Genomic DNA, 17910 nt, shown 5'->3' with positions numbered 1-17910 from the left:
ATTGATGGATAAATGTAACCATGTTATCACAGCAGTATTAATCTAGCACTATTACTACTATACTGAGCATTTAACAATATTATATGGGATGTACTGTATGTAGTACTAGACTAGTTCTATCTTGTGGTAAAATTAATTGCTTTTCATATATGCAGTTCCTACATGGATTTCCTGTTTCAACTATGAGTTCATTTATACAAGCCTAGAGAGCTCAGAATACACTACAAATATACAAGTATAACTAGTGACCAGCTAGTGTATATATTATGGGTATAGAACTCATTACATCCTGGGAATTAAAGAATAAACAAAAAGGAAATGGTTACTTACCCTTACAGTAACATATAATGCACTAAGTTAGGAGCAATAAATCACCACAAGTCATGGCCAGGATCTGACCCAAAGAGAACCCAGAGACTTCTCATCCAGGCAAAAATTATAGCTCTAGTTGATATGTCCACTTGCTTGTTACCCAGTTGGCTTTCCTTATCAAGTACAGGACAAATTTTTGGTTTGAATGGCTACACTTGAGTCTTGAAATTTGTATGTAGTGTATCCTTGATCTTATTTTCTATAGGATCTTTTGGAAGGAAGTACTCTGCTGAAGCTGTGACTTGTGTCTTTCACTGGTGGGTAGCTGCTTTACCCACATTGGGTTGCTGTTTACAGGAGGGAGATAGCACACTGCTCATCCTGGTCTGGGGACCCATTCAGCCAAGAAGGAGTATAGTACAAATACCTTGACTATGAGAAATAGCCTGCGTGATGGCCCCAGGAGCCTGGAAGGATGCCTGTCTATTCCCCCAGGATCCTAGAACACCTGTAAGTACTGTAGGGGACACCTCTCTGGGCTTTACCATGAAAAGGAGGAAGGGATTTTTCACTTACCTCCCTGTAAGTGATGGTGCAGCCGTGTGAGGAATGGAGTCCTCACCTGTCTCTGTTCTGGTCACAGACTGCATGAAGTGCTAACAGTGCTTAAGTGTGGAGCCATTCTGTGGAGACGGGGAAGAGCCAAGAGAGACCCCCTTCCCACTGGTCAGACTCGGAGCCCCTTTCCCTGGCAAAGTGAGAGCCCACAGGCTGAAAACCAGACCAGTATATCCCATTACACTTCAGCCTGTGAGAGAGCGTCACAGGAATGACAGGCTTCTCTTTGAAGAGAAAAGCCCCAGCAGAGAGACTCTCAAGGGAGAAGACAAAGAAGGGGTTTAAACCGATTTAACAATGCTCATTAACAATATGAGCTATGGCCTTTGGAAGGGGGTGCTTGCTTGAGTTGGCAAGACTTACCCATGAGCCAACTGTGGAGGATTCCCTTCTCCATGGGAATCCTCTGTTCTTGGTTAACTCTCCTATGGGAGTCAGCTTCAGGTGGAGTTGAGGCCCATGCAGCTGTCCAGCTCAAAGCCCCATTCCCAGCAGAGTGAGGGTCAGCAGCTTGTGGCAGCAGGACATAGCTTGCCATCTCAAGCCAGGCACTGGCAAAGTGAGGGTGGATGGCTTGTGGACAGGACACAGTTCGGCTTCTGATGCTCCTGAAAAGCTGCCTACAGCACCTCTTGGACTTAGCTCAATGATTCTAGAGCTTCCTTTCTGCAATGGTGGAAGGCAAAAAGCCCACTCAATAGGTGCAGTATCAGAGAAGCCAGATGGTTAAAGCATCAATATTCTGGTAATTCCTAACCTCAGGAGAGAGAGAGGAGAGTTATCATCTGAGATACATTAATATTCCACGAACATGAATAAAAAATTAAGTTATAAAATAAAAACAGTCTGGAAAAACTGAACTGCTAACTTGTTCCACTGCTGGAGACAGAAAATCTGGTGACCTGAGCTGAGTCCTGGAGCCTCCAGCAATGCTGGACTACATCCAAATTCCACAGGTGGGAGGTATTCCTTATTAGTGGTGGATGAGGAGAGAAGCTAAGCAACAGAAAATTGACATTTTCACTTTTCACACTTTTATGGAAATGCTAAGATGAAGTCAAGAAATGACATGGTCTATGAGAGAAAAAGTTAGGTACATCTCATACAGTTTGAATTATGGATATCTTCATGGAGAAGCACAGAAAAGCTGCATAATTGCATCAGGTATAATTTGTATTTAAATATTATTTAAATTAAGCTATGAAATTAAATATTTGAGAATTCCATAGTCAATACCATTAATATAAATTTTTAGCACAAGCGCCTTCATCCTCTCTTCATACTATATTTTATCAATCTAGCTTTAAGGATTCCTAGATGATTTCACCACACTATAATTTCACATTTTGCAAGTTATATGAAAATGTGATATTAGTCTTTTTCTCTCCTCTCTATCTGCCCTAGCAATAAAAAGTACCAATACTACCAATTAGTCTAAAATACAACTCTTTACTCAAAATTACATATCTGAAAATGTATCTATCTTTAGAAGTTTAAAATGCACACTGCATGAGCATGACCTTTATATTTCACGGAATCATACTCTCTGCATCTTCAACCAAGTGAAGCATTCCCTGTTATATATATTACTTAGACTTACGGGAGAAAGATACAAAATGAAATTCATTGATTTTCATTCTCAAGCTTACTCTTGTGCTCAGCTCCATAGTTTTCCATTGATTTTTTTTCACCATTAACTTATTTACCAACTCTTTGACTTGTAGCTGGATTCTCTCCATGTAGTTATTAGAAATGGTTGAGACTAAACCCAACTCCTCCTCTCTGTCCTTTTTCATCTTTCCAACCACACTTCCAAACTGAAGACTATGGCTTATCTTTTTCAAAAGGGTCTAAAGATTTTAGTTGCCTCAGTTTTTAGGTAACCAACTTGAGACCCCTTCAAGGGGGCTGCTTTTCATTCAGTGCTGAACAGCAGCCTTCTGAAAATCTGGCCCTCAATTTAAGCATACAAAATCACTTGAAAATTTAAGCACTGCATACACATTCTGGATCCACACAATAAATAACTGTTCATACAGTGCTTTCTGCAGTCCAGCACTTCCCACAATTCTGAATGTCTGGAGCTGCTTTCCCCCCCTCTTGTAAGTGTCAGAGTCAGGTCAGCATTTTGGCACTACATAGTCCAGCCATGCTCCCTCTGCTCCTACTTGCTGCCAGTTTCTCTACCACTGTAGCAGCAGACAGTGACAGGTTTTTTGCTGCCGCCCTTCCTCCTATTTTAACTTTGCCACCTTTTTGGGGACTTTTCAAATGGTGAGTTTTTCCCAGCTCCACCCAAGCCTTCTGTCCCAAACTGCAGTAGATCCTGGGTCTGCGAGTTGGACACACAGATGGACTCCCCTATCCACTGAGGCAACCATGACTCCAAGAGGGGAAAAATGGACCAAAACACCAGTGCAGAGTAGAGAGAGGCTCCAAAAGTGAGGAGAACCCTGACCAATGAACTCAGGGGGCAACTTCCAGGGGACAGCTGCATAACAAAGAGGGGAGGCTTATGGGGCCACAAGTCCCCCACTCAAGTCAAAATAGCACCCTGGAGAAGCAGGGCTTCAAATCAGCCAACCAGGAGGGCTCTGAAAATGAGTTTTCCCCTCCCAGAGGGAATGGGAGCCAGTTGGAAGGTTTTGAGGCAGCTGTCTCGAGAGGGCTGCAGGCTGTAAGGAAGGCAAGCCACAAAAGGACTCACCAAAACTGCAGCAGAACTTCTACATTCCTAAATCAATAACGATTAAAAAAAAATCTAAAAGGGTCAAAAAGGGAAAGAAAAAGCATAAAAATCCAGGAGTCATTGAGTTATCTGATGACGACTCCTTCTGTGAGGAAGGTGAGCTGTCTGGCTCTCAAACTTGAGCAGGCTCCTGTGAGTAAACCTCAGAGTAAATTTCTCCTCTCAAAATCTTCCTGAGGCTGCCATACTCCTTCACTCCTCCTTCGAGGAAGTGATTAAATGGAACAAGATTGATAATGGGAAGTATATTAACAAGAGCAATCTCAGGCTCTACAACATCCAAGAACCAAGGACTCTATTGCTGATAGCGAAGGAGGAGTTCTCCCCCTAAGGAACCCATAGATAGAAAGATGGAAGCCACTCTCAAGAAGGGATTTAAAGCCTCCACCACCACCCTCTCAGCATCCTTTGCAGCTACCTGCATTGCAGGAGTGTCTCCTTCCTGAAAGATCTCAAAGCTTTTAAAGACAGATCACCCTGACTTTGGCTCCACTTTAAAGAAAATCTCCATAGCAAGTTTGTAGCTGACACCTCAACGGATGCAATGAGATCCTCACAGCCCAGGCCATGGCTTCCAGCTTAGTAGCCAGGCATCATCTATGGCTTCAACCATGGAAGGTAGATATTCATTCTAAGCAAGTCCTGTGCTAAGCTCCTTTGTTTTTGGAGAAAAGCAGGATAAGGTGGTGGCAAAAAATACAGAAAAACCCAAACAACATTGCCTTCCCCACTAAAAGCCCTCTAGAGAGGATATAGATTGGCCTTCAAAGAGAGTTGCTTCTTTCACTCATTAGCACAGAGGTACCAGCAGATTCCCCAAAGGAAAACAGAAGAATCGAGGTCCGGGGGTGAGGAGAAGTCTCTAGAAGGACCTCAGTCCCTCCTCTCCCCTTCCCACCCCAATTCATTTCATGATAGACTGCAGAGGCCTCCACCCAGAACTGAATCTAAGAGGCAGGATTTCCCATTTCCTAAAGGAATGGTTTTCATCAACCACAGACAAGTGGGTCAGTGAGACAGTGAGCCAGGGATACTCCCTCAAGCTGGGGGTTCCACCTCACCTGTTCTTCACACAGTCATTCAGCTCTGATGACCCCACTGAACAACCTGACTCAGAACAAAATTATGTCACCCTGTAGGTATAGGAGTCAGAGTGTTCCCACAGAAGAAAGCTTCTCCTGGCTCCCTCCCTCGGACTTCTGAAGTTCACCCTGGCAGCAAATATCCAGTACTGAACATTCCAGTTCAGCCTATCCTCAGCTCTGGCAGATTTTAGAAAGATGATGGTGGTAACAGCCAGACTCAGGTTGCAGGGAAACTCACATGTACCCCTTCTAGAATGACATCATGATCAGAGTTCCATCCCAGTCAGCAGCGCAAAGGGCCACGTCTTGGACATTGGAATCTTCTCCAGGTGCACAGCTTCATCATCAAGGCCAAGAAAAGCTCTCCTTTTCAATACATAAAGTTATTTTCTTGCTTCAGAACCACATGAGGCCTACCATAGCACTATGCCTCCAACTGCCAGGACGCCTGGTGTTGTGCATCACTCCATGGGCCCAATCACATATCAGAAGTCTTCAAGCCATTATATTAAAGGTGTGGGATCACTGCATGGAACACATGAAAAATAAGTACAGGTTTGAATGCAGGTGTTCAGCTCCTTACAGTGGTGGCCTGCCCATGACAATGACCACAAAGGCATGCCCATCTTCCTTCCAGATCCTTTAGTCCCTGCAGTCAGTGCCAGCCTGGAGGGCTGGGGAGCTCACTTGGTGACCTTAGCCCAAGGTCTGCGGAACCATAGCATAAACCTCTTAGAGCTGAAAGTAGTCAAGCAAGCACAGTAAAGATTCCCACTCATCCTAAGGAGAAACTACATCCTGTTTCAACAATATGACTAAACCACCAAGGGAGAACAAGAAGTCCAGCACTACACATGGAAGAAATAGAAATAATGAGGTGGGCAGAGCAGTTCCTCCTTTCCCTCGGAGCTATCTACATCAAAGAGGACCTGAATCAAAAGGCAGTGTGGCTCAGCAGGTGGAAGGACAAAAACACCAAGTGGAGCCTGAATTAGGAGGTTTTTGATTTCATCGTTCAGATGTTTGGCCTCCCTCCCACCAATCTGTTTGCAATTCATAAAAATGCAGAAGTCAAAATATTTCACAAAGGAGGCAAACCCTACTGTGAGGTTTTGGGGAACACTCAGACCAGTGAGGGGTTCTGTCACTGTAAGTCTGGGTGCCTTAATGCTGTACTGCCATGGCTCAGAATCCCGACACAGTAGCCAGCCCACAAACAAAGCTTTCACCTTGGCTTCCACCAGCCTAGTTACTTCTTGCGAGGTGATCCCAACAGCCTTTCAGTCACAGGTCTCCCCAACTCTGACTATCCAGAGTTCTTAGCTACCAGCCTCTCAGACTTTTCCCTCTGGTTCATCACCCCTGAACGTGTGAAAACAGCCCCATTATAATTCATTTTTGCGCATACACTCCACAGTTTGCACACGAGACCTGTTTTGGGTGAAAATACAAAGAGCAAACAGAAAAATCAGATTCAAATATGAAATATGGTAAAACAAACATACAAGTTACACAAAAAAACAAAGATGCTATTTCAGACTTTACACTTCTATATCTGACACACCAGATTCACTTTTTTAATATAAAAGTTACCTATTCCCTCTGAACAGTTTCATAGTAGAGAGAGGCTGTCCCTCAGTTTCTGGATGAAGATTTCAAATTGAAGTCTCCTTTAAAAGTTTTTTTTTTTTTTAAACCAACCAACCAACCCACTCACCCACCCCACCCTCCCGGCATGGACACTCATCGTTACATTGGGCAGTGGGAAGTTCTAGCTGGGATGTCTCAGTGTTTTCCCATTAACCCTAAAGGCTTTTTGTGGGTTGTACAACACTAGGTGCTCCCCTTCCTGCCTGACTACTTCACTGATCTGAGGTGATGAAGCTGCACCAGTTTACAATCACAATTTTCAACATATGTATACACATAAGTGTATATGTTATTGTTATTGATGTATGAACATTAATGACCATCTAGTTCAGAACATTAAAAGCTCTCATGAAAGTCCTTTCTTTACATTTTTATACATATTAACAATGTGTACAACCAGTTGATTCAATTGCTTACTCTTTGGTGTTCAGAACCCCTGATCTCCCATCGCGGGGTCTGGACCTTGATCACCTCCTCCAGATCCATGGGTACAAATGCCTTATCACAGTTGGCCACAGGGCATACTTTATACTTTTCCACCCTTTCAAATACTGTCCAGAAAATGAAATAAGAGTAGGTGATGGTAATACTGGCTATTTCTCAATGGCCGAGGCAATCTTGGTTTTCCAGACCTGATAGAGCTGAAACTGGAGCCTCCACTCTAGCATCCTGGGAGACCAGACATCATCTCTCAAGGTCCTCCTTTCATCCAGATCCAAAGTGGCTTTAACTAACTGCCTGGCTAGTGAGGAAGAAGCACTAGACAGTCTCAGTCTGTCCTCCAGTGCTAAAACATGACTTTTTTCTAGGAGAGTATCCAGACTAAAAACACTCTATCTGGGCCAGATTCAGCAACTGTTGCCAAGAGAACATGAATTCCAGAAATCCAGAAATTCCAACCATTCTGGGATTTTCTCCATGAAGGCGGACAGAGGCTTCCAGCCCAGTACCATTGTGTCTGCTCTTAGTTGTGTGCTATTCGCAGGATTTTCTGGCTCCCTGACAGACAATCCACAGGGAGCTAGTTTCCTTCAAGCAGTCCGATTAGCCAGACCAGGGGTCAGGCAGCTCTTCCCAAAATGGGACCTTCTGCTAGTTTTGAGGGCTCTGACAAGCCATCCCCTTCAAACCTCTGACTTCAAAGTCAGCCTTTTATTTAGCCATTATGACTTGATTCTTAGTAGCTGTCACATCTGCCATATGAGTGTTGGAGCTGGCAGCCTTATCTAAATGGGAGCCTTACTGTGTGTTCCATGAGGATAAGGTGGTGCTTTTGACACAAGAATCTTTTCTTCCAAAGGTAGACTGCCCTGCCACACTTCCCAGGAGGTTGTGTTTCCTTCCAAAAATCACATCCAGCTGAAAAGGTGTGGCACTCAGATGTCAGAAGAGGGCTGAAAATGTCTCAAGCATACAGAATCTATGTGAAGATTGGACTCCCTATTTGTGTCCTTCCACCTGAAATGCCAGGGACTCAGAGCTTTCAAGTCCTCCATTTCTAGGTGAATTCCACTACGTAGCATGCAAGCCTATAAACTCAGAGGTTCATGTCCCAGAAGGGATCACGGTGCATTCCATTAAATCTTTAGCGACCTCATGGGTGGAATGAGCAAAATGTATTCACCTGGAAATTTGCAAAGTGGCCACTTGGTCTCCAGCTTCATTAAGCACTATAGCGTGGGCCTTCTATCTTCTGCAGAGGCCTCCTTTGGCAGGAAGGCAATGCCTAGAAATAAAACTGAGTGAGCTCACAAAAAGGGGGGCGGTGGGCGGTCACAGTAGATAGTACTTCTTTCCTATTGAACTTTTCTTTCATAACTTCCCAGAAATCCAGAATTGTAAAAATACTGGGCTGCAGAACAGAAATTTTCTGATAATTTATGTTATGCAAGCTTTACAGCTTGGAAATTGCTCCCGCTTGCTGCCAGATGAGTTGAGAAGGTGTAGCCAGACTGTATGGCACCATATTGATCTGCCTCTGTGAGCTGCAGACAGAGCAAAGTAACCCTAGATGTTCAGAACTGTATAAGACACTGCTATCTGAAAGAAAATTATCAGTAAGAAATTTTCCATTTCATCTATAGCTCTCAAAAGCACTTTATCCCTGTTTTACAATGGGGAAACAGAGGCAGAGGGTGAAATGACTTGTTAAGGTCACCCAGCAGGCTGAGCCAGGATTAGAACCTAGATCTCCTGAATCCCAGTCCAGTGGTCTAGCCACTAGGCAACATTGCCTTCCCTTATTAAAAGGAATTTTATACAACGGATTACAGCATACAAATCTTCAAATGTTCTAAAGGGAGGATCCTCTTGGATATGCTTGGTGCATTTAAAAACATCAATACATTATATTGGAAAGTATCAAAGGATAGATCAAAAAGGGGAATTTTGACACATCTGTAAATTCTGATACAAAGATTCAGGAGTGACACTTCTCATTTCCTCACATAATTGAAAATTACTCTCTCCTAAAGATTTATCATCCTCCTCAAAAATGTTTGCATAAAATAAGGATCCTTATTTCCTAAGCTGAACATTTTTAATTGCCAAGACGAGAGCTTGGGACTTAATTTCTCTTGCAGTAGTTGTAGACAACACATCTAGGCTTGAAGAATTCAATTTAAAAAAAATTGACCCATTTTATTGATGTATTTGTAAGCATTTTTCAATTTATCAATTTAAATTTTCATAACAGGGAGGGTATCAGACTATTGAAATTCAAAAAGTTAAAAGTTAAAATTGCCAACACACTAAGTAAATAGCCTTAAAAAAACCCCAAACTACTAAGAAGTTCAAGGAGCATTTTTCTATCTTTACCTATCTGTAAATTTCTATCAAATTTTTTTTTAAAATCAGTTTCGGTGTACACAGTGAAAACATCTATCAGCTTTTACTGATAAATACTTTAATCCATCCAGTGCTACACATATCTAATGTTAACAATAGTTCCCCTGTTTATAACTTCCACTTGAAATCGTACTATAATCCTGTGTCCTTAAGTACTTAAGATACCATGGTGTTGGGTGCAGTATAACAACTTCCCTAGAAAACAGAAAATAGAAATCTCGCTCCCCCCACCCCAATGGAAGTTTTCATCCTGACTTCAACTGAGTCAGGATCAAGACTATTTAACTTGAAAAGAGTAACGTGGTGTTACAAACTGATTTCAGACACCAAACAATTGATTTTAATCAATCACATTTTATTTACATGCAAATATTTGAAAATTGGAGTGGAAGAATCCCACCCACCAAAAAAGGACAAGAAAAATTGTTTCCAAGTAAGATGCGTGTTGAAAGCTTTCCTTGAATCACCAGCTGTCTAACCAGAGAATTTAAAACAAAAAATTTTTTTTATATGAAGTAGCCAAATATTATCTCTCTTACAAAATCCTTTAGTTTTTTCCTAATCGCACTTATGGTTTGGTGTTTGCTGGACACAACTACAATGGCTCTATAATAAGAACCTAACTGTATTTACAGTCCTCCAGTATGGTGAGATGTCCTTCTGAATTAATGATCTGACCTTACGAACCTGTAGTCCCAGTCTATACTAGAAAATGAGTTTGGTTTAACTACACTGGTCAAGGGTGGGAGAAATCCATACCCAAGTCATGTTAAGCTGATATAAGTCCCTGTGTAAACAGGACTAGGTCAATGGAAGAATTTTTCCATCAACCTAGCTACTGCCTCTCGGGGAGGTGGATTACTTATACTGACAGGAGAACCCCTCATGTGGGCCATACATAATGTCTACACTGAAGCACTACTGTACCACTGTAGCATTTTAAGTGTAGAAAAGCTCTTACACATATTTAACTTTGCTCAGTGGAAAATTAATGGGTCTACTCAAGTGAAGTGCATAAGAAGTGTTTGCAGGAGATTCTATAGGCTTTTGCTAAATATACGTGGTCATTTCCCTTTCCTAAGGAGCATACTAATTTAATATGGACGTACACATTGAATTATATAGGGGGAACTCTGCTAGAATTTCAATTTCAGAAGCAAAAAGGAAAAAGTTGTCAAAATACACAGAGCACGTTCAGGTAAACATTTAAAATTTATTAAACTTTTTGGTCAAAATAATTGAACAAGTATATACAATCCCATTGTATTAGCTCTATTATGTATTTTAAGAACAAGGTCAAATCTAATGCTTAAATGACCTAGTTCCACATTTCAAGATTTGCAAATAGTGTCACAACCAATATACAGTATAAGATTTTTATTTAAACTTTATTCGTAGAACCCCAAAAAGTTACCTGTATTTACTAGCTTATTGTGAACAAGAGTGGCACTATGGACATTAATTGAGAGGGAAGGAACAGAGATTTTTCTCTTGCATATCCATATCTGATTGAGTAATCATAATACACCTTCATTTTTATTAAAAATGGAGTGTAAACCACACTTCTGTATTTCATCAGGGAAGCTCAAAGGTCTAATTTTCAGAAGACGCCTCTGATTTTGCAGGCACATTTTATAGTCCTTACATATCTAGGTAATTTGATGCTATTAAAATGAGCCTGCAGTTATTTCAGGTACAATTTTACACCCACACCTATTTTGGGTGAAATACTGATGGATTAGTTTCAGGCTCTTTTGAAAAATAGAGTACCAAGAATTATTCTTTAATCTCCTGTTGTCAACAAGAACAGACATTACCACAAATGCATTTCATATCAGTATGTAGCCTCCATATAACCTGATCTCATGGTGTCAACGGGTTACAATACATTAAACTTCGTTATGTTGTGCTGCTGCTTGGCATAATAAGTTTTTTTTTTTTTTTTAAACTGCAATGTGAAATTTAATATACATATTATGCCAATTTGTAATACTTAAAATAAAGTATATTTTTTCCAAAACAAAGGTATTCAACAGGTTAAAAAAAAGTAATGCACATAAGGTATGTGTCTATGTCAAACATTTGAGAGGCATCCGTTAAATCGGATTTTGAATTGTTAAAGCAGCAATTTTGTTGAATGTTTTAAGATATTTTTCCTTCTGTTCTAGGTGGTCTCTTTCTATTATGGCCCTAGATAACTTTATACCAACCTTTTCAAATCTCCTACTTTTTGTATAAAGTATGATGTAATTTTACATGAAACCAACACAACTTAAACTAATACGAATTTTACGGAAACTAATTTCAGAGTTTGAAATATTTCATATTACACGAAACTGTTCATACCTGCCTGTCAAAAACCAATGTTCTGGGACAAACTTTTCAAATCTTCCCATCAGAATTATTTTTCACAACCTCAATACATGCGATAAAAAAATAAAAAGACTGAATACATACTTTCAGATTTAAAAACACTTTTTATAGTTTGTTATTTTTATTAAGTGGTTTACACCAGAAGGTGTGATTATAGATACAGTTGGTGAGTAAATATACATGGAAATCTGCCTACAAACCCAACTCAAGACCTACCTAAATGCTCAGAGATAAAAACACCTAAGCCTAGATAAAAGGCCAGAGGAGGAATGTTTACAGGCATAAAGCACAATATATGTTTTGAAAGGCCCAAATATTACAGCAGAGAAAGAGCGCAGAGACAGAAATTACATTTTTATGACAAGTTTTCTTCTTGGGTGTTAAATTTTTGGTCTATAAACTGGAAATGAAGGCTCAGACTTAAATAAATACATTTGAGTATTGGCCTTTATTGAGCACTGTCCATCAATTCTGCTTCTTGTGGGCTTGTTCTTGTTGAAAATTGCAACTCACATCACCCCTCACCGAAGGCAGAACTACACCATGAACTCAAAACCAGGCAAGCTTCTCTCCTTTATCTATAAAGGGAAGTAAGTGCATCAATGTTCTTTACTGGTAGGACAACAAGGCCTTCTCTTTTACAGAAAACAACTGAGCTTAACTATGCAAGAAGACGACTCTGTCCTCAGATAAGCCATCTTTAGTTAATTTTGTCCTGGAATATATACAAGTTATTGGTGGCAGCTACAGCAATGATGTTCTCTGTGGGGTGCCATGCTGTATGAAGGATCTTCTTGTTGAAGTCCAGACTGTCAACACTTATCTCATCTTTCTTTCTCTTACCACCTGTACACACTTTGCGTGGCTTTAAGATGGCACGAGGTTTGCTACTTTCTCTTGATGCTTCTAATGTAATATCCCGTCGTGTGTTACGGTCAAACATCCTAAAGAAATTGTTGTAGGAGCCAGTCATGATAGCACTGTTTAAAACCAGAAGAAAGGGAAATATTTTACTTGGATTACTAGAGACCATAATACATTATTCCACTGCAGTCTGCCTCTAATTTATTTCTTCTGTGCACAGAACAAATGACTGCCAGCGCTCAAGTTTAAGACTACAACCTTGCACTATATTCTTTTCCCTCTTACTTTATGTTCTTCTTCATTGCTACTCCTTTGATCCATCTTCCCACGTTATTTATTTAAAACACCACATTCACCACTGCCTTCTCTCCAGCTGTCTCCCCACCCCCTTGCTATCCTACACATCCTCTCCCCTCACTGTCTCTTCTCTTACAGACACAAACAAATCATTCATGACCTTTCCCTGCTCTAGCCCTCTGGACAAGCACAAGAGAAACTGGCTAGTGAAGTAGCAGCACCCTCCCCCTCACAGCAGAACTGCCCCTATTCTTACTCTAGTATTATCCCTTCCCTACCCCCTCTTCATCCTACAGCACTGGAAGCAGTCAGGGGGAAAGCTAGTCCTTGAGCAACCACCCAATTCCAGCTAGCAGTACCAGAAATGCAGGGCAGCTCTCCTGCACTGCAGACACTTGGATGTGTATTTCAAAACTGCCTCCTGGAGCCCAAAGCCACTTCCCAGATACCAGTTATCTCTACCTTCCCCTGATGAGAACAAATTATAAAAGTTAATACAAAATATCTACATTACAGTGAAAATTTAATAATTGAGAACAGTGTAAAATACGTTGACTTTATCAAAATACAAAGAATACTATACTGATTGGATTATACTAGAGAGGGAGAGGGAGAGAACGTCTCTGGGGTGGAAACAGGGCCACATAATTTGTAGAACAAGGACGATATCAGAGCCTTAACTACAGAACAGGTTTGTTTATATATAACATTCTAAACCTCCGATAGTTCTTTTGACTTTGAGAAATCAAAAAGGTAATGCAGGTAACCTTTTGCCTGCAAATTTCAGAAAATTTGCAACTTTGTTGAAAGATATTTAATTCTTGCATTAGCAAAAATGTAAACAGATTGACACCACTCCTTTCTGGAACTTGATACAAGCAGGGTAGGATTGCTAACATTCCATGTGAGATTTTTGCTGTGACCCTAATAATAAGCTCTCTGTCATGGTTACAGATGTAGCTGCACCTCTGTCCTCTTTCTTATCTCACTGAGTGCACTCCTTCCAGTGTTAGGCTCATTCCCATATCTATCCCAGGGTAGAATTTTGCAATGCTCCCTCTCCTTGACTGGGACCTAGGCTACAGTACCTTATCAAACATTTCTGCCCTGCAAATGTCCCTGTGTTTGGGCATCAGGTTTTTCCCTTCGAGAATCTGTGACCAGAGGTCTATATTGACCAAACAGCCTTCTTAAAACAAAAGCATTGTTTATTTTGCAGCAGAAACAAAGCGTATGGGGGAAAAAGGATTTTAAAATAAATAAGTCTATATGCATGTCTATCTTATTTAAGAGTCCTATCATCCCACGATGTTGACATAGGCAGGTCTAGCTTCCCCAGAAGCGTGGAGTGAGTTGTTATGTCAGAGTCTCATTTTACTCTGGTTCCTTGTAGGTTTTAACTCCTGCTGAGAGCATGTTCCTATTTATACCCTGCTATGGTTCTTTTGTTCTTTGGTATTTGGCGGGTCCTGGCCAAATCCAGTTTTGTAGACTGGCACTGTCCCTTAACAACTCTCCAGTGTTTGCTGATAGATAGCTCTCTTGAGCCATTCTTCTCCTTCCTGCCTGTATTTCAGACATACCTCTACTGAGCTAATATCAATATATTCATGCAGTAAACATTCAATAATCAGGGCAACATATAGTATCAATAAGTTATCACAGTGCAGCTACAAACCACTGCACTCTTATATATCACTTTTTATCCAGAAATTTTAAACGTTTCCATGGATCATGTAAGAAAACAAAAAGCTAGAAGACGTAAAACTGCATTATATAGCTACCTCTATTTCTGCATGTATCATTTACCTTCGATAGCAAATTTAAGGACAGAACCCAAAGAAAGGTTGGAAATAAAATTAAACAAAAACTGATCTTTCAAAATATTGAAACCCAGTTATTTTTTGTCTTATTTCAAAAAATTATGAAAAAAATTGTTTCAGGATAGTTTTAAAATTGAAATCCAAAAAAGCTAGTTGTATGCAACCGCAGCAATAATTTATACTGAAATAGGGTTAATTGAGAGAAAGTTTACATTGCCTTTGCCACCTCTTCGAGGATGCAAAAGAAAATTTAAGACCCTAATCTTGCACATTGCGTTCAAAAGGACTGTTCACATATACTTTACATAAGCATGTGTTTAAGTCTTTTCAGGATTGGGGACTAAATTTCTGAAATTAACTTTATTTCGCAAGTTAACCTTACCTATCAGAACCATTCCAGCAGCACTCAAACTTGTCAAAGATGCAGTCATTTTCATACAGAGAACAAAGCTTGCTTCGAAGATATTCATGAACCTTAAAACATTTAAGGAAATGTTAGACAGATCTAAAAAAGAAAGATAATATTTTTTAATTTTAAAAAAGCAACACTTTACCTGATATGTCTCTACAGGCCTGTTTTCCATATTGAGATCCCACACTTTAACTGAAAGGTAGTCTCTTGTCATCATGTATCGACCACTGTGACTGAATTTTACATCAGATATTGAGGAAATAATTTCTGAAAAGAATGATCTGCTGCTAGGATCTTCAGGCTCTTCAAAAACTGTAAATAAAGATGTAAAGTAAAACTGAATCCAATACACCACATTTTACAAATGGCAATGTTATTCAGTATTTACATACTTTAAAATCATGGACCTGAATACTAAATCCTCCATTTAAAAAAAGAAGAGAAAAGGAGACCACAGCCCTGCTTAGTTTTGTGGGATTTTTTTTTTTAAAAAAGGTGATCTTTCTTTAAAAAAGACACTAAGTTCTCATAGCTGTATCACTAGCTGTTAAGCTCCAATGGGTTCTCCAATTAGGACATATCAAGAAGCTGCAATTCCTGGAGTTTGAGAATGAAGTTAAGAAGCAGAAACTAACAAAAAATGATATATGAAGTTAAATTCAAAAGTTACTGTGTTCCACTAGGACTACCGATTATTCTATAACGTTATGATAAAGTAAGTCTAAAATTTTTTAAAACATGAAACAATAAGAGAAGTCAGCATCTCCAGTGTACATTTCTTTTACAGATCCCACATATTTTAGCAGTGCTGTAAGGTACATGGTTTATTTATAAGTGAGTATAAATTGCACCACACACAAAATTTATTGAAAGAGCAAGTTTGTATTTACACTGAAATTGCAATGACGATCTTTGTCTGCTTTCTTGAAACATGCTTTTTGGTTAGGTTGAAAGTTATTTACTCTGAATTCTTCAAATCAATGACAATACGAACCATTCAACACCAAGGGAATAATACCAACGTTCTTTCTTACAAACCTTTTAAAAAACCTCATAGATTACTGTACGTTTTACAAAGTAAAGGAAACTATCAAAAATATGACAAGTTAGATTGGCCATTGACATTTCCAATTATATAAGCTAAGATGACTAAAAAGGAAATGCACCATACCATACTTGCCACAATGTTTAAGCATTTTCCTTCCCCAATAAAAAACCTCGTCTTTGCTACAGTATATGAGCTTACCTGGAAATATCAATGCAATTTAGGTCAACCCCAGGAAATAGATATATATAAAACCATTACTACTGTAATACAACCAAGAAACAACAGGCTGTGTGTAAAGATAGGCCCTATTCCTTATGGTGGAAATATAAAAGCTTTCCTCACCTATATGAGGCTGTGTGGCTCAGTGCTTCAAAAACACTGGCCTTTCACCTCTGGGAACTGGCTTCAAATCCAGCACAGATCATTATGAATAAAATTCATTCCGATAGCTGTAAATGGTCACAAATGAAATGGGTTCTGGCAGCCTCAGCCCAGTTCCTAATGCACAAAGGTAGATGTCAATAAACTGCCCTGAACTGGCACTTGTTAAGCAGATACCTTTGAGAAGCACCAAGACTGAGTCTGGACAGAAGACAGGTCTCACTGGTGCCAAAAGCACTTGAGTCACATCATCAATTGTCTCATGCTACACTTCTGCTTGCTGATGGCCTAGAACAAGACAATTAAAATGTTCCATTCTACAAAACGATGACTCTTTACCTTTGTAAGTTCTTTACCAATAAGCAGAATTTGACATTTTAATGTTTGTTTATATAAGTAGAATACCTACATCATCTCGTGTTGTATATTACAAACAAGTCTATAAAGCAAAAAGATAGTATATTCTATGTTACTTACATTTTGAATGCCTATCACAGAGGGCTGAAGAACGCATATCACAGAGTCGTATAGTTCCTTTGCTACTACTGTAGACAAACACATTACAATGATGTGGGTGAAACTCTGCGGCAGTAATCACTTCTGTTAGTTCCTCCATGTTAGCAGGCTTAATATCTACAATGTCTGAAAATTTGTTGGTAAAGGAAACAAATAGCATTTCACTTTTATTGCTTCTAAAATAAAATTTCAAAAAAATAGAAAAAGAAAAAGAAAAAAAGGTTATGATTCTGGTATATTTTTAGAAGCATAGGGTGAGTTCTTCCCTTCTGCTTTGGGACATCTACTCATTGTAAAAGGACAGGAGCAGCATAAAAATAATCCTGGGCTGGTCCTAGAATCTGTACCCTACAAACTAAAAATATTTGTGTGGAATTTTTTTGCAGGATCTTACAAATTGAACACTGAATAAGCTTCATTCCCCTTATGCCCTGAAACAACTTAATGGCTATTTTATATTTCTTTCATCTTTGCTTTTATTGCAGACACCTATGTTACTTGCCAAAATATCTCTTGGACCATTTTGGCCTGAGATGGGCAGCCTTAAGCCACAGCAAAAGGGTCACTTTCAGTATTGTTTGCTTGATGTTACTTTATATCAAGATTAACATCAGACTACACAGCTAACACTTTGAATACAAAAGGAGACAAAACTCTTTAGCAAAATGGAATTCTTTATTTTATTTTACATATATTATCAATAAGCTCATTTAATGGAAGACTGACCCCTACATTTAAGATATATGGTCCCAGCATTTCACCTCATCTTCACTTTCTGCTCTGCAAAATTAAACTACCTAAACTCTACATATCTTCCTACCTGCAGCTTTCCATTTCAAAAACATGTTTCACTGTGATTTAGTGCATTTAAACTAATGTTTAAATATATGCCTAGAGTTAAATGAAAGTATTTAGGGCACTTATGTTTAGTAAAA

The 17910-nt window shown here is 39.5% G+C and overlaps 1 protein-coding gene across 3 annotated transcripts in view; it reads right to left on the bottom strand.

The window, feature by feature from the left end:
- Positions 1-10454: 10454 nt before the first annotated feature.
- PPP2R2D (protein phosphatase 2 regulatory subunit Bdelta) overlaps positions 10455-17910 on the bottom strand; it is a 37587-nt gene continuing 30131 nt past the window's right edge. For 2 of the 3 annotated variants that reach the window (XM_030568939.1, XM_030568941.1), the window contains 4 exons: positions 16937-17101; positions 15173-15342; positions 15001-15092; positions 10455-12614 (listed from right to left, as the gene is read on the bottom strand). In XM_030568939.1, coding sequence (XP_030424799.1) covers positions 12335-12614; positions 15001-15092; positions 15173-15342; positions 16937-17101 — 707 coding nt within the window. In that variant the 3' untranslated portion in view covers positions 10455-12334. The other variant, XM_030568940.1, reaches the window with a different exon arrangement.

The sequence above is a fragment of the Gopherus evgoodei genome, chromosome 7 (assembly GCF_007399415.2).
Source record: "Gopherus evgoodei ecotype Sinaloan lineage chromosome 7, rGopEvg1_v1.p, whole genome shotgun sequence".
Classification (NCBI taxonomy): domain Eukaryota; kingdom Metazoa; phylum Chordata; order Testudines; family Testudinidae; genus Gopherus; species Gopherus evgoodei.
This window is presented reverse-complemented; position numbering and strand designations above follow the sequence as displayed.